Source organism: Eretmochelys imbricata, chromosome 3 (assembly GCF_965152235.1).
Source record: "Eretmochelys imbricata isolate rEreImb1 chromosome 3, rEreImb1.hap1, whole genome shotgun sequence".
Classification (NCBI taxonomy): domain Eukaryota; kingdom Metazoa; phylum Chordata; order Testudines; family Cheloniidae; genus Eretmochelys; species Eretmochelys imbricata.
In genome coordinates this window covers 181,422,673-181,440,004 of record NC_135574.1, presented here as the reverse complement: position 1 = coordinate 181,440,004, position 17,332 = coordinate 181,422,673, and the positions used below count along the sequence as shown (strand labels likewise).

The 17,332-nt window shown below is 36.4% G+C and overlaps 1 protein-coding gene across 27 annotated transcripts in view; it reads right to left on the bottom strand.

Moving 5' to 3' along the window:
- Positions 1-17,332, bottom strand: part of NRXN1 (neurexin 1) — a 1,233,750-nt gene that overhangs the window by 126,873 nt on the left and 1,089,545 nt on the right. For 18 of the 27 annotated variants that reach the window (XM_077811984.1, XM_077811986.1, XM_077811989.1 and 15 more), the window contains 2 exons: positions 16,252-16,341; positions 14,485-14,804 (listed from right to left, as the gene is read on the bottom strand). In XM_077811984.1, coding sequence (XP_077668110.1) covers positions 14,485-14,804; positions 16,252-16,341 — 410 coding nt within the window. The remainder of the gene's footprint in view (positions 1-14,484; positions 14,805-16,251; positions 16,342-17,332) is intronic. The other 9 variants (XM_077812000.1, XM_077812002.1, XM_077812003.1 and 6 more) reach the window with 2 other exon arrangements.

Here is a 17,332-nt window from a genome sequence, read left to right as displayed (position 1 = left end):
CTACGCCATATTGCCCTGCACCTGAGGGTGGTTATATTGATTCTATCTGCTAGACCATGCTGCCCTGTACGCAAGGGCTGCTGGAATTGACTCTGGCCGCTAGCCCATGCTGCCTTAATGCAAGGACTGCCATAACTGACTCTGGCCGCTAGGCTATGCTGCCTTGAATGCAAGGACTTCTGGAATTGACTCTGGCCGGTAGGCTGTGCTGTCCTGAATGCAAGGATTTCTGGAATTGACTCTGGCTGCTAGGCCACACTGCCCTGAATGCAAGGACCCCTGGAATTGACTCTGGCCTCTAAGCTGTGCTGCCCTGAACACAAAGACCACTAGAATTGACTCTGGCCGCTAGGCTGTGCTGCCTTAATTCAAGGGCTGCCGGAATTGACTCTGGCTAATAGGCTGCGCTGCCCTGCACGCAAGGGCTGCTGGAAATGACTCGGGCCACTAGACCCTGCTGCCCTGAACACAAGGGCCGCCGGAATTGACTCTGGCCACTAGGCCCCGCTGCCCTGAATGTAAGTACTCTGGGCACTTCCTTCTGGAAGTACTCTGGACACTTTCGGCCTAGAGGCTGTCAGAAAGCCTGTAACAGCGGTGGAATCAACCAACACTGCCCCCCCACCCCCGCGAAAGGGGGACAGGGTGTGCATACCCCGCAACAGCCTACCTGGAAGTGCTGCTCTCCCTATTTTTCTATGGATACACACTGTCCAGCCTTTCTCTTATCTACTGGAGGGAATGGATGAGTCTCATTCACCCCATCCTTAATCTCTCCCTGAGAATTCAATTTGCACTATTTCATTGAAAAAAACAACAACCCTGTAACTTCAGCTGACTCATTTATACATAGCGAGAGCAGTGATATTCAAAATATAGTTCAAAATATTGTAAAAAGAATATATCAATAAAGAACCATTTGGGTATAAAGAGAGAAAGGGAATTCAAAGAAATATTGGATGCAGGTTGTATGCTATTTTTAATATCAGAATAACAATCCACAATTTTCCAATTATTAGAACTCATGAAAGAATTTGGAGGTGTATCAAATTAAAGAACCAACTGGGAGAAATCTGAGGCAATGACAATATCTAAATAAGCTAGAGCACCAACTTTTAGGATCAGAATTTTAAGTGAGCACCAAATAAGATCATGTACTTCAGGATCACACTAGCTAATAGACTGAAAGAAATAAAATAAAATAAAAAAAAAACAAGTGTTGAGTCATTAAAGAGAAACATAGGGAGCTTATACCATGGGAAAAGTTGGCTAAAATGAATGTACTTGGTATAACTAACTTATTATCTACATACCTCCCAAGAGTTATTTCATTAAAGTGAACTAGCAGTGCTCTGTGAAACAATCATGCCTGAGAATTAGGTCTTGCTCCTAATACTACTAAATAAAAAAAGGTATGTTTGAAAGGTTACTTACTGCTAGGCTGTAGTCTTCACAGGATATATGTGTATAGGCTAAATGTTGGTAAGTGTTGATTTAACTGTACACACACAAACCAACAAAAAATATTTTCATCAATGATAATTGAAATTTACAGATGGCAAAGTAAGAAAAATGCTGCTTGAGAACTTAAAAGAGTTTGACTTATGGATATTTACTTCGTATATTTTGACACATGGTGTTGACAATAAAGCTATAACTTTATAAAACTTTTAACTTTTTGAATCTCAGTATCTACTGTTATTAAATAATTGTTGTCTGACCCCCTTTTGTGTGACCCCTATAATTTCCTGCAACTGTGAACACTGAAATAGATAAAAATAAAAAATAAAGTCATAGTTTTGTGCAACTGTGAAAATTTAAATTGATGAAAATTGAAAAAAAGGCTTAAAATAAACATGAATATTATCTATTGAAATTATAAAAATATAAAATTCAAATTCTTCCAAGCCTATATATGTACATCATGTGTATATACTCACATATTTACATAATATGTATACATCCTCTGAAGTCTGCAGTAACCTGTGAACCATTCACTTACATAACTTTAAGGCTGCTGAAATAAGCATCTGCGCTGTACTTGCTACAGCAGTGGGGATTGAAAACTAGATTTCAGTGCATGTGCTGCGCTCCAAGCATTGCAGCACACACAACTTCATCTAAGTAGCCACACTGGTGGTAGTAATTGGATTACTATCCTCTATAAGTAGAGAACAAGAGAATCACTCTTGAGACAGTCTGGCATTCCAACCAGCAGAGGGAAGTGGTTCACATATCTATTATGAGAGGGCAAAAAGACATATTTTATTAGCTTCTTGCCTACAATATAAATACTATGTGGGATAAGGACCAAAAATATATGACTTGCCTAATGCCCCACCAAAGGAAATCATGAATTGAAATGATCAAACTTTAGAATGTAACATAGCTTCTCGGTTAATGCCAAAGAGACTGACTGCTAATCCATTTACTTTGACTGGCTAACAACGGCTCTCAGCCACAGTACAAGGGTTTGCATACTGTGCAGATACTGAAAAGTAGTGCAGATCAGACCTTCTCAGCCAGTCAAAATGAGAAAATGCATAATGGAGAAGTAAACATACAGTTATGGATCACTAACTGTACTGCATCACCATGCTTCAGTTGGTTGAGACAATCCAATTTCAGTATAATCCCGAAATAATTATATTTGTTTAGTCTGAGGGACATTGAGAGAGAACAGATGAAGGATATGGAATATTTAGCAGGAAACAAACATTGGTTGATAATAGGGCTGTCGATTAATCACAGTTAACTCACGCGACTAACTCAAAAAAATTAATCACGATTAAAAAAATTAATTGTACTGTTAAACAATAGAATACCAATTGAAATGTATGAAATATTTTTGGATGTTTTTCTACATTTTCTAATATATTGATTTCAATTACAACACAGACTATAAAGTGTACAGTGCTCACTTTATATTATTTTAGATTACAAATATTTGCACTGTAAAAATGATAAAGAAAATAAATAGTATTTTTCAATTCACCTCATACAAGTACCACAGTGCAATCTCTTTATCATGAAAGTGCAACTTACAAATGTCGGGTTTTTTTTAAATAACTGCACACAAAAACAAAACAAAGTATAACTTTAGAGCCTACAAGTCCACTCAGTCCTACTTCTTGTTCAGCCAATCGCTAAGAGAAACAAGTTTATTTACATTTATTGAAGATATTGCTGCACACTTCTTAATTACAATGTCACCTGACAGTGAGAACAGGTGTTTGCATTGCACTGTTGGAGCTGGCATCGTAAGATATTTACGTGCCAGTTGCACTAAAGATTCATATGCCTCTTCATGCTTCGGCCATCTTTCCAGGGGACATGCGTCCATGCTGATGATGGTCGTTTAAAATATGCATTAATTAAATTTGTGACTGAACTCTTTGGGGGAGAATTGTATGTCTCCTGCTCTGTTTTACCCACATTCTGCCATATATTTCATGTTATAGCAGTCTTGGGTGATGACCCAGCACATGTTCATTTTAAGAACACTTTCACTGCAAATTTGACAAAATGCAAAGAAGATACCAATGTGAAATTTCTAAAGATAGCTACAGCACTCAAACAAAGATTTAAGAACCTGAAGTGCCTTCCAAAATCTGAGTGGGACGAGGTGTGGAGAATGCTTTCAGATGTCTAACAAGACCAACACTCCGATGTGGAAACTACAGAACTGGAACTACCAAAAAAGAAAATCAATCTTCTGCTGGTGGCATCTGACTCAGATGATAAAAATGAACATGTGTCTGTCCACACTGCTTTGGATCGTTATCAAGAAGAACCTGTCATCAGCAAGGATGCATGTCCTCTGGAATGGTGGTTGAAGCATCAAGGGACATAGGAATCTTTAGTGCATCTGTCATGTAAATATCTTGTGACGCTGGCTACAATAGTGCTATGCGAATGCCTGTTCTCACTTTCAGGTGACATTGTAAACAAGAAGCAGGCATCATTATCTTCTGCAAATGTAAACAAACTTGTTTGTCTGAGTGATTGGCTGAACAAGAAGGATTGATTGGACTTAAGGCTCTAAAGTTTTACATTGTTTTATTTTTGAATGCAGGGTTTTTTGTAAATAATTCTACACTTTTAAGTTCAAATTTCATGATAAAGAGATTGCACTAAAGTATTTGTATTAGTATGTGTAAGTATTAGGTGAATTGAAAAAATACTATTTCTTTTGTTTCTTACAGTGAAAATATTTGTAATAAAAATAAATATAAAGTGAGCATGGTACACTTTGTATCTTGTGTTATAATTGAAATCAATATATTAGAAAATGTAGAAAACATCCAAAAATATTTAAATAAATGGTATTCTATTGTTGTTTAACAGCTCGATTAATCATGCAATTAATCGTGATTAATTTACAGCCTTAGTTGATACTAGATGGCTCCTCCAATCGAAGCCATCCCAGACAGATTGTTGTAAATGTCGTAATTTGAGTGAAATATTGTCTGTACAAAACGTAACTCAGTGAGTCTGGATGCTGCTAGTCTTGGAAATGACAAGATAGGAGAAAACTGATGCTTTGAGATACTGTTGTGATTAAATGACAGATACAAAATGTTGCAAGAAGAAAAAGTACGCTATGAAAAATGCTGACGTTGCCATCGCTGCTTAGTTCTTCTGGGATCTATAATTCAGCCATTAAAAATGTTGCCATGGGCTGAAATTTGAGATTATAAGATATCAATTTGGGACTTTTTTTAAAAAAGCAAACTTTGAGTTTGAAAGAGTTTGGTCATTTTGAAATGAAAGTATTATGGAATAGACACTGATAATGGTTTCAGATCCCTTTTTTTGTCTTAATGATCTTAAAAAGCAGCTTTGATTTTGCAACAAATTAATCTATATTGAAGATAAAATGACTATAGGTACTTTGAGATAACAACGGTGTTGTAATTTCATTTACAAACATATTTTGCCATGCACACACACTAGAGGGTACATTTTCAAACCCTGCTTATGAGTCTTGGTACAAGACAATTCCCACTGGCTTTAATGGGAAATACCTGGGTTAAAACCCCATTCAGAGCTTTGAAAATCCACCCCCTCAGTTTGCTTACTATGTGCAGGGGCGCATGGGAGGGTGCTTCCTCTAACCCATTAAAACTCCATTGCCTGAGTCAGCCCAATCTGAGATAGGATGGATGGGATTTTCTTTAGGACCCTTCCATGTTGCTCCTTCCTTATATTATAGTTGTAACAGGCAATTTTAACATTCAGAATTAGGAGCATGCCCAATGTGGTAATACACACTCCCAGGTTGGCCCAAAGGACATAAAAGAAAAAACATTCTATTCACAGTGGCCTGTGTTCTCTTGTCCATACACCAGGTGTCAGGTATAACTGAAGACCATGGGGGTGGTATGCTAGCAGCTATAGTATTCATTACACACTAGTATATTTGAATTCCTGACATTTCCCCAGCAATTGGAGAAGTTTTGCCTTCTGAGGCCAAAATGTTATGAAGTGGCTATCATCAAATGTTTGGCTGCCTGTGTGTTCTTTCTGTGTGCAGTCCCAGCTTTACACAGATCGCTGACAAAGCATACCTGGTCTCTGATACAGGGCCTTATGTCTCAGGTTCTCCTTCTACTACAATGGCTATGTGTACCATAACTCTGTAATGTCTCTTAATGACAGCTAGAAGGTTCTCACTCAACCTCTAGCTCAAGGGCGAGGCCTGTGCTTTTGGAGCTGAAATTCTGCATATAGGCAGTATAACTAATTACAATGCTATCTATTATGTATGTATGCATCAGCAGGATTGCTACATATGCAGCCAGTGAATAATGTACAAGCTAAGAAAATTTTACAGTACTGTGTATATATATAAAAAATGACCAAGGCTGGGATATTCAAAGGCACCTAAAGGTATGTCTACACTGCAATTAAAAATCTGTGGATGGCCCGTGCCAGCTGACTCAGGCTCAGGGGGATTGGGCTAAGGGGCTGTAGGACCTTGTGATGGGAGATGGTCCCAGAGCTCAGGCTGCAGCCTGAGGTCTACACTACAATTAAACAGACCCCTAGCCTGAGCCCTGTGAGCTGGAGTCAGTTGGCACAGGCCAGCTGTGGGATGTCTAACTGCAGTGTAGACATATCCTAAGTGACACATGAGCACAAGTCCCATGGAATTTTGAAGGAACTTCTGAAAATTTTATTCAAAATACATATTTACTTTTTTTTCTGACCACTACTAAAAAAAAATCCATGAAGAAAGCCAATGGGTCAAAATGTTTGTCTACAACATGTGGAAAGCGGATACAGCTTTAAAAAATGCAAGTACTGAACATTATTTTTTAAAGCCATGCTATCTGTGTGATTTCAAAATACAGAATTCCAGATGCGAATATTTTATAAGATAGTAAAAACATAAAACATGAAAAAGATATAGCTGAATAGTATATATAAATCCACTGACAATTTACTTATGCTTATTTAGCTACAAGACAAAAAGCTACACTGATATGGAGTGCATTACCTAAAAACATTACTGGGATGAAATGTCATCGTCAAAGAAATCCAAATATGTTGTGGTATGAAAATGCAGTTATTGTACCTAAACAACCTTAACTCTGCTTTGTAGTGACTATGATTAAGGCCTTTTTTAATGTTTGTAGTCTTTGATTAGATAAAACTCATTTTTAAAGATACATTTTTTTCATAATTTCCCCCTCATGGTATAACTTCAGGGCTGAGTTAAGGTTGCTTGATACCTTAAGTGTGCATCTCCATACCTTGACATATTTGAATTTCTTTTAGGTGTAATCTTGAATCTGAAATTCTTGGGTTTGTAATATGTGATTTTTTGATAATTCCAGCATCCCTGTAATTTTTTTACCCTTAAGTTATTCATATATGCTCTCAACCTTAACTCCATGATCAAAGAGATTTTTGTCTGGAAATTTCAGAGCACACAAGTTGGATTTCTAGATGCTTTTCATCAACAGAGCAGCACAAAGCAGCCAAAATGGCCCACAATTTGCAATTGATTTATTGGTTGGTTTAGAGGGTTTTTTCACAGCAGCTGGAGCTAAGGAAGGGTAGGTGTGCTGAGACTTACTGTCTCTGCACTTTCAGGGTTCCCACTGTCCTTATGCCTTAATTTCCTTAGTGGTCCTGCCTTGGTATTTGGTTTAGTCAAGGCAGCAGTACAATAGGGAGCCTTTCAAGCACTGATTCCCAAGCTAGAATTTGCCACTGAACCTTTTAAAGAGCAATGACAAGCAATCTATCAATGAGAACACTTGGCATGTGTCCAGTCTCCTTTGTACTACTGATTCATCACAACCAACAGAATTGTTGCATACAATTAGCTGTAGAGGGAGGTGATTGGGGGTTCAATCCTAAAAAGTGATGCACACCTTCAACTCCCATTGAAGTCAACAGAAGTTGAGGGTGTTTAGTATTTTGCAGGATCAAGGCTTGGAAGAATTACTGCTGTTGTCATGAAGACCCCACTTAAGAGTTACCTGAGCTGATTACCTAAAAATTAGATAAAACAATCATTAATTACTTAGCTTAATGACCGCCTAATTTCTTCATATATAGCCTATGCACAAGATTTCAATTAATTTAAACTATATGGAAAGCTGTGTAATTCCATTATTAAGATTATTCAAGAACAAAGAAAAGACTGGACACAGACACTACATTTCTTAAAGGACCCAGTTTTCAATTATTTTTAACACATAAAGTAATTAATGGATTTATTTGTAAATTCAAGAAAAAATATTCTTTATTCAGATAGTAGATGCTGTAAGTTTGTGGAGCATACGCTGTATTTTACATATATAACAAGGAGATTGAATCTCTGCTTTAAATGCAAAACAGAACTGAAGCTTAACTATAGAGTGATGACCTCCATAATAATAGATCTTCATAGAAAAGCATCAGAACTGTTTACTAATTTAAAATCTAAAGCTGGGATTTTCAAAGGGGCCTCACTGGAGCTACCCACCTGGCTCCCATAGTCCCCTTTGAAAAATCTCAGCCTCTATCTATATACAGTACACTCCTATTTATCTGAATGGACTGGGGGGACATCCAAAACTTTCATTAAAACTAACATACGGCTATGTGGGGTACACTTTTGGATTCAAATAACTAGGATTTTCGGATCCGGGGAATATGGATAATTAGAATTATACTATATCTAGCTATATGTGTGTGTGTGTGTGTATGCATGATATATTATGGCATGGAATGAAGAGTTATTGGGATGAGATTGGGACAGTCCACTCATGAGCGGTAAAGCCAGAGGAGTTGTGTGGACCATCCCAGACAAGTGCCAGCAAAACCTTTACCCCACACTCCAGCAGCATGTATTCTGTATAAACATGTATGCTACAGAAAATCTACTTTGGAGTTTTTCCTTCATTTTATTGAGACTATTTTTGTATTGCTCCATTTGTAATGTGAGGTGCCTTTGTTTACATGAGGCCCGTTGTACATTGGTCACATGAAGCCATAATAGGGTGACCAGACAGCAAATGTGAAAAATCAGGACTGGGGTGGAAGGTAATAGGAGCCTATAAAAGAAAAAGACCCAAAATCAGGACTGTCCCTATAAAATCGGGACATCTGGTCACCCTAAGCCATAAAAATTTCTAAAATGGCCCTAAAATAGATTTTGTATACACAGAAATGTCACTTCAACTCAGGACTTTAAAAAGTCCATCAGCTCCTGACCCTGCAACTGCGACTGCTCAGTTTATTGGGCATCTCTCCTTCACAAAGATCAAAAATGTTTCCAGTTCTGTTCCCGCTGGGCCAGGTGATACTGGACTTTAAAGTCACGGTGTTTTTAGGTACATAAAAGCTGTCACTGGCCAAAGGAATCTCTCCCGTGCCCAGTCTTGGGCAGGTAATGTTTTAGAAAGGGGATGTGGGGATATGGAAAGGAAGAAACATTTCTCCGCCTTGTTGATTTTGGAAAAAAATATAGTGTCTGTGTGATATTGTTGAGGGAGTCAGAACATGTGAATAAATCCCAGGGGAGATTGATTAGTGGGCAAAGATAGTGGAGGTGATCAAAGGTGCACGATAAATTAGTTCCTCACAAAGCGCTGTGATTATCACATGGTTCCACAATTATCAAATGACTATCACCTCCACAGGCAGAATGTTTACAGAGACACCATAGTACAAAAAAGATACAACCCCAAAAGCTGAAATTCCAGGGTTCTGTCACCGTCAATGCCTGTGTAAGGGGTTGAGCTGATAACAGGGATGTCTGAATCTACAGGGGTCATTAGACAGTGTTCATTAGCTGTTGGAGCTGAACTTCTGTGAGTTACCAAACCACAGGGAAAAGTTTTACCTAGGGGGGCCAATGTGTCATTGACTGGGGTATGTCATATGTAGAGAGACGGACACAGAGAGGACAGGGAGCACCTACATGAAAATGTTTATATGAAAAAAATGCAAACCATCCAATAGATAATTTTCAATTATTAATTCAAATAGATGGGTGGATAATGCTCCCCCCCTTGCTAACCACATTGATTCCTTATACATGTGTCACCTAGGGAGGTGGTGGAATCTCCTTCCTTAGATATTTTTAAGGTCAGGCTTGACAAAGCCCTGGCTGGGATGATTTAGTTGGGGATTGGTCCTGCTTTGAGCAAGGGGTTGGACTAGATGACCTCCTGTGGTCCCTTCCAACCCTGATATTCTATGATTCTATGATTCTATAAAATATGTTAATATTTACCAGCCCATGTAGAAATGATCTCAGTTTTAAACTCAAACTATTTTCATAAAACATCCCCATCTTTTAAAATATGCTTGATTTTAATTAAATTGTAAGGTACAGAGCCAAGCATATCTCTATACTGCTTTGATGAATACCCTTTATATGTATTGCTCCAATACACATAAATAAATGTATTCTTTACCTGATGTATGCCTCCAGAGCCACTGACCAAATTTCAGCTCATCAATTTAAAATGAAACCAATTTAATTCTGCTTGACCAAAAATCTATGTCTATTGTTCCAAAACATGCAATCACCTCAAGGTATATAGCAATTGCTGTGTAAATGGATCAGCACTATTGGTGAAATCCCACTTTGTTTGAGGAAAACAAAACTGGAATGGATGGAAAAATAAAAACAACCATTCTTTGCGTGCCAGAAGTAGTTTACAGCAGGGGCTGCTATGGTTGGGGGCTTAAAAACTGGCTGCTGCAATCATGTCCTTAGAAGAGGGTCAGAAGTGAGCATGTTCGTTTTGACTTTTGTTTACTTAGCTTGGGATTTTCCAGTTAATGTGTAGGTTCACACAACCACACAAAAGACAATCATGGAAGTATTAAGGGTCTGATCTTGCAATCGTTACTCAGGAAAAACTCATTCTTGAAGTTCCATTGAACTCTTTCCTGTATTGCCATTTTTATTGAGGATCTTGCAATATATAATATTTTGCTTAATGCCTCAGCTGCTGGAGTTATACCATGTGATACAATCATTGGAGTAATGTTTTCATTCACATTTATTTTTAAAGGAAGCTTCTTGCCCTCATGAGTGGAAGGAAAAGCTGGAAAATGTGACCGTTAAAGACTCAGAAAGCAAGAGGCAAATAAGATAAACCCCCACAATGTGTTATTTTTTTAAAAAAGGCAAGATATTTTAGGCCAATCTTGTGATTTTTTAGCATCTGACTCATGATTTTTGAAAACTCAAAGTAGTTAGTACTGATCTTCATTGAACTCAGTGGGAGTTCTGCTTCAGGATCAAGTTTTAAATCTATCCATGTGAAATGTAAAATTCTAGTATGCCATCTGAAACCAACTAGGCATTTTGTGAGTTGTGATTACTATGATTGCTCTTAGTGATTGACTTATTATACCTATCAACTACACACAAAGTCTATGCTAAAATATTCTGCTATTGTAGTTACTGCATTTTCCCACTCATACCTGTGACCCTTTGTTTGCTTCACCCACGTGTTACATCTTTTCTTTTACATGGTAAGCTCTTTGAGGCAGGGTGTACCATTTATTATGTATTTGAGCAGTACAATGGCTGAGGCCTATAGATGTTGTTATAATATTGGAGATGGGGGGAATTTTCAATGGAGAGGAATTAGGCACCCAACTCCCAATGACTTTCAATAGGATTTGGGCACCTTACTTCCCTTTGAAAATCCAAATTTATAAATTAATAATATTTGAGGTATCGGTCATCATTAAAACACCCAATGCTACCATATGATATAGCCCTTAAACAGGCAAAACTCCAATTGAAAGTAGATTCCGAGACAAAATGTATTTTTTTAAGACACTCAGACTTCATTATTCCTGGAATCATGCACATCACAACATGAAACACACATTTCATGGAAGTATTGTCTCAGTCTTGTTACAGCATATATTGCAGCAATTAGAGGTGGGCTAGAAAGCGCATGCTGTATCAATTTGAACAGTCTAGTTGCTATCATTATTGAATTAAAAACATTTATATAAATATTTAAAATATCCTTTTTAAAATGAATATTGTAATCTTTAATTGAATTCAATATCCCTGCAAATGAAGCAAATAATCCTTAATTGATTTGATCATTTACTTCTATCAGCTCATTTTTGTCTTCAAACATGCACTAGCTTGTAATAAATAATGTAAGCTTCTTTCATTAGCAATTACTGTCTAGTTGCCTATTTTCTTAGATAATCTAATTAGTTTAATGATAGAAAGGTAACTTTCCTTCTTGTGCATTATACAATGCTAGTTTAAAAATCAACTATTTATGTTTGATATTTTGGAGATACAATGACTATGAGTATATACAGAAGAGAAACAAAGCATGAGAGAGGATAATAAACAAAGGAAACAGCCATTAAAGGCAGGTTTTCTGCAAGCTACGAGATGTCTTCAACTTTCACTGACATCAATGGGAGCTGAAAGCATACAGGCCCAGTTCCCCCAAACGTGATATTAATTAAAAAAAATCATTTCCTGTATTGTTATTAACAATCTTAATATTACTGAAACAAACAAAAAAAATTAAATCTAATTTACGTTTTACTATGTATAGCGACTTTTTTGCATTTCTCTGAGCCTTGACAATGAGAACAATCAGTTTCCACTGTGTTTCTTGTCAGTTTTTAGTGAATTTTGCTTTCAGATTCATATGCACTGCTATTACAAATAAATAAACTTGTATGTATATTAGGGCTGTTGATTAATCACAGTTAACTCATGCGATTAACTCAAAAAAATTAATCACAATTAATCACAGTTTTAATTGCACTGTTGAGTAATAGAATACCAATTGAAATTTATTAAATATTTTGGATGTTTTTCTACCTTTTCATATATATTGTATTCTGTGTTGTAATTGAAATCAAAGTGTATATTATTTTTGCTTACAAATATTTGCACTATAAAAATGAAATTGTATTTTTCAATTCACCTCATACAAGTACCATAGTGCAATCTCTTTGTCATGAAAGTGCAACTTACAAATGTCGATTTTTTTTTGTTACATGACTGCACTCAAAAACAAAACAATGTAAAACTTCAGAGCCTACAAGTGCACCCAGTCCTACTTCTTGTTCAGACAATCTCTAAGGCAAACATGGAGATAATGCTGCTTGCTTCTTGTTTAAAGTGTCACCAGAAAGTGAGAAGAGGCATTTGCATGGCACTTTTGTAGCCGGGATTGCAAGATATTTACGTGCCAGATATGCTAAACATTCGTCTGCCCCTTCATGCTTCAGCCACCATGCCAGAGGACATGCTTCCATGCTAATGACGCTCATTAAAAAAATAAGTGTTAATTAAATTTCTGACTGAACTCCTTGGGGCAGAATTGTATGTCCCCTGCTCTGTTTTATCTGCATTCTGCCACATATTTCCTATTATAGCAGTCTCGGATGATGACCCAGCACATGTTGTTCATTTTAAGAATATTTTCACTACAGATTTGACAAAATGCAAAGAAGGTACCAATGCGAGATTTCTAAAAATACTACAGCACTCAACCCAAGGTTTAAGAATCTGAAGTGCCTTCCAAAATCTGAGAGGGATGAGATGTGGAGCTTGCTTTCAGAAGTCTTAAAAGAGCATCACTCTTACAAAACCTGAACCACCAAAAAAAGAAAATCAACCTTCTGCTGGTGGCATCTGACTCAGATAATGAAAATGAACATGTGCCACTCCGGACTGCTTTGGATTGTTATCGAGCAGAACCCATCCACAGCATGGACACATGTCCCTTTATGCCTTATGTGTTTGAAGAACTATTATCCCAGTTTTACAGATGAAGAAATGGAGGTGCAGAAGGTTAAGAGACTTGTCCAAGACCACACAGTAAAACAGAACACAGGCAGCTTTACTTCAAATTCCCTATTCTAACCATGAGAGCCTTCTGTTTCCTTGGTTATATAACCATCCACATAGCATTCCAAGTTCTTGCTCCCACATAAACTTGTGACTTTCCCTTACACTTTGTCCCACGTTTAAACCTCAGCAGCCTAAGAGTTATGTTTAGAGGCACATCATGAAAACCAGTTTGTGATCATCTGAATCAAATGAACAGTATGACAACCTTTTGGCAACGTAAATCTTTTTTTAGGCAGTTACAAACAGAATATGACAAATGTAAAAGAGTTTTATCTGCTAAAGAAATGTCCTGTTAAATTATATTTTTCTAAAGCACAGAGTTTGAATATTGTGACACAAGATATGTGTAAGGCAGACTATTAAAGTGCTTAATGAATCATTCCTCCCCCCTTTTTTCAGATAATCAATTTTTTCCACACAAGAGAAAGAGATCCTGCCAAAACCTGAAAGCTACTAAATGTGTCACTAAATTCACAAGGTGCAAATAACCTCAGCAAACAGTAAATAACATTCTCTGACTTGGAGCTTCAGTCTCGGGGGTGCAAAGAGCTCTCAACTCTCCTTGAAGTTAATACCTGCCAGGATGCATCGTGCATCATACTGTTATCTTTCAAAGGAAACTCTAGAGTCTTAATGCCCTCTTTCCCACCATTTCCTACTCTCATCTTCATACTTTTTTCCATGTTGTTCCTTCAGCTTAGAACTCCCTACTATATCCTAGGGACCAACCAGCCACACTATTTCATTTCAACTACCTCTTTAAAACACACACTTCTTTGCTGAAGTCCATCAGCATTACCTACCAAGGGAAAATGTGCTGTTTAAAAAATCTGCACCTCTCTGAGGTCAGACAAGGTGGTCATCCAGTACAATAAGGGTCTAAGCAAGTTAGCTTGCCTAATTTAGAATAATAACACCTTCCTTGGGTCAGGGCTATTTCTCACTCTAAGTTCTTCTCAGCACCATATATACTGACAGTGCTCAATACATAATTATTACTACTCACATATGTATTTATTTAACAATAACAATTGTATCTCTAGAGCAGATGCAATTTTGGAAAGTCCAGACATACAAAGTAGGGAAAATATTTGGAAAGTATATGAAGGTTGACTAACCTGACCAATAGGTTCCTTTGTAGGAGTCTTTCCTCTTCTGACAGTGCTCGTGGCCAAAGTGGTGGTGGTTTCCATAACTGATGTGGACATCTCAGATTGCATTGCTGTGGCTGTTGACTCAGTTGTCATAGAAGAAGGCACTTCACCAACAAGTCTCACATTTCCTTCTATCATGATGTTCGCATCATTTTCAGCTGCCATATTCAGAACTTTCAAGCCATTGTAGTAAAGACCAGAGAGTTGGCCTTGGAATGGATGACCCCGTTCCTTGCCTCCAATTTTTATGGTTGCTTGGCTATTGAAGATTGTAAGCTGACGTCCTGTAAAGATAATATTACATACATGCAAAAATGTTGATTGTGAACTCTATACTCTAAGAGGATGATTAACAAATTTGCATGGGGTGAATAATGAGAGCAATAAACTATAAGAGAGTAACTTGACTCATAATTCATTGCTTTTGTAATGAAGTGTCCATGAAATGCATAACTATTGAAAAATATTTGTAATTTCTAAATTTATGTTTTCTTTTTTGCTAAAAGGCCAATCAAGTATATTTATAAATTTGTTTAGTATTGCAAATAAGAATGAGATTGTCTTCCCTTTTACCTACATTTTGCCTTTTTGTGTGTGTGTCAAGAATACAAAGTTTCTAATTCCTTAAAACTACTTTCCACCATCCCCGAAGATTGTGAACATTTCAAGGATTTTCCACACCAGTATAACACCTGTACTATAGCTTTAGGTAACTGTGTGTATATAGACATTCTATGTATATCTATACACACACACACACACAGGTTCACATGTATGTGTGTGTGTATGTGTATGCAAACCTTTCATTAAGTCAAGTGAAGTCTAATTTTAATGAAAATGTTCTAATGCAGTAATTCAGATATCTGTCATATGTCTATATATAAGTGTATAAATTAATGTTTCCTTTTCCCATCTGAATGTTTATTTTCCTTCGACATAAACACTGAAAAGAAATGCATGGTTCATACTGAGTATCTCAGAGACAAAGAATTCAAAAAAGATGTCTGATTGGCTTTCAGCAAGACTATCAATTAAAATAAAAAGGTTTTAGATGTAAAAGCGGCTTCAGGAATGATACACATACCAATGGAGAAATCATGGCACAATTCCATTAAACAGAGAAAACCTCAGCAACAGTACCATTATTATGAAACAGAATATTTACTTTAGCAGATTGGTTTCTGCTCATATAAGCATGCACACAACTTTAAGTTCTGTTTTAATTAGTGTTTGTTCCAAAATCCCCTTAGAAGGTTGCAAACGTTAAAGGGACTTCATTTTGATTGGCAATTCATAGTGCCCACTATTTAAGATACCTACAGTTTAAACAAAGATTTTTTTTCAGGACCATAATGAACATTCATAACTACATATATTTTTAGTTAATAATTTAGATGCTGGAACATGTAATATAATCTATGAATGATTTATAATTTGTGGTTAATGTTTGCTATGAGTACCTTCATAGATTGAGTTAGTGGATTATATTTAACAGTCCCTTTAACCTTAAGTTAACAGGGTAAGATTATTAAACAGCTGATACGTCTGAAAATGTGTAGAAATTATTATACAAGGTATGCACATATTACTCTCTACATTTTACTGTTTTAAATTTGTTTTTAATTTAGTTTTACTGAAAATTTATTTTTATGTTTATTAGTGTTACAATGAAGTACTAGTTGGTTATGTTCAAATTATTTTTTATTTGAAGTTTTAATCAATGTTTTTTACCTTTGTCGAGTAGCCATTCATCAACTACTCGACCAAGTCGATATGGAATTCGCTGTCTAGCAATCGCCAGGCGCTCGTTATCATTGTTTCCTTTAAAGTTTAAAGAGACATTTCATTGGTTAAAATCTGTAAGGTCAAAGGTTAAAAGTTAATACTTAAAGCTTGAGCTATACAGTTGCCACATGATTTTTTGAAATTTGGAATTTTAAAAAGTGCTACCTAGAACATTTCATGTTTCAGACTTTTCATTCATTCATTTATTTTATTTTAGCAAACAAAATTATTCCTATGTTAATTGAAAATTAGAAATCTTCATTTGAGCTAGGTTATTAAACTTATGTTATAGACAGACCCAAAAAACAAATTTATACATCATATAATGGCTTTACAAAAAATGATCATTGACTTCAGGGTTTTGTCTTTTTTGATGTTTCTTATTAACTAGTTAAACATGTTCAGGTGAAACAGATTTATTTTTCAAAAGACATCCAACCTCTTACTCCAGGTTAGTCATTTAAAGAAGAAGAACACAAGCCTTAACCAACATCTATGGCACACTTACATCTGCAAATAGACCTGACAAAACTTATTTCCTAGTAAAAAAAAACCCAACATTCTCATTCATTTGATTTAAATAAATTCCAGAAGTTCAAATATGTGATAGAGAACAAATCAGATTATCCATTATTTTTACATTTTAACAGAGCCCAGTGACAACATATTTTACTAAGCAACATTAAGGCTTTGACAAAAGTGACTTCAGTGGTTGTCTACAGTAATCCTGTATCCAAAATGCGGAAGTGTTTAAAACTTTAGCTGCACTTTGTAGGGTTTCATAAGCTAAGAGCTAGCTAGAAGGAGAGACTGTGAAGTGTAAACTTCTCTAACTTGCAAACCTTTCCTGTCCCCGTTCTGCACAGAGAATTCCCTTTACTTTCAGTGAGAGCTCTACGGTAGAGTTGGTAGCAGACTATGGCCCCACATGATTAGAAATATACCAGCCTTCTACAGATAATTTGAGGATTACTTCGAATATTTATTTGTAATAACTGATCTGTGTGTTTTCATTATATAAGATATA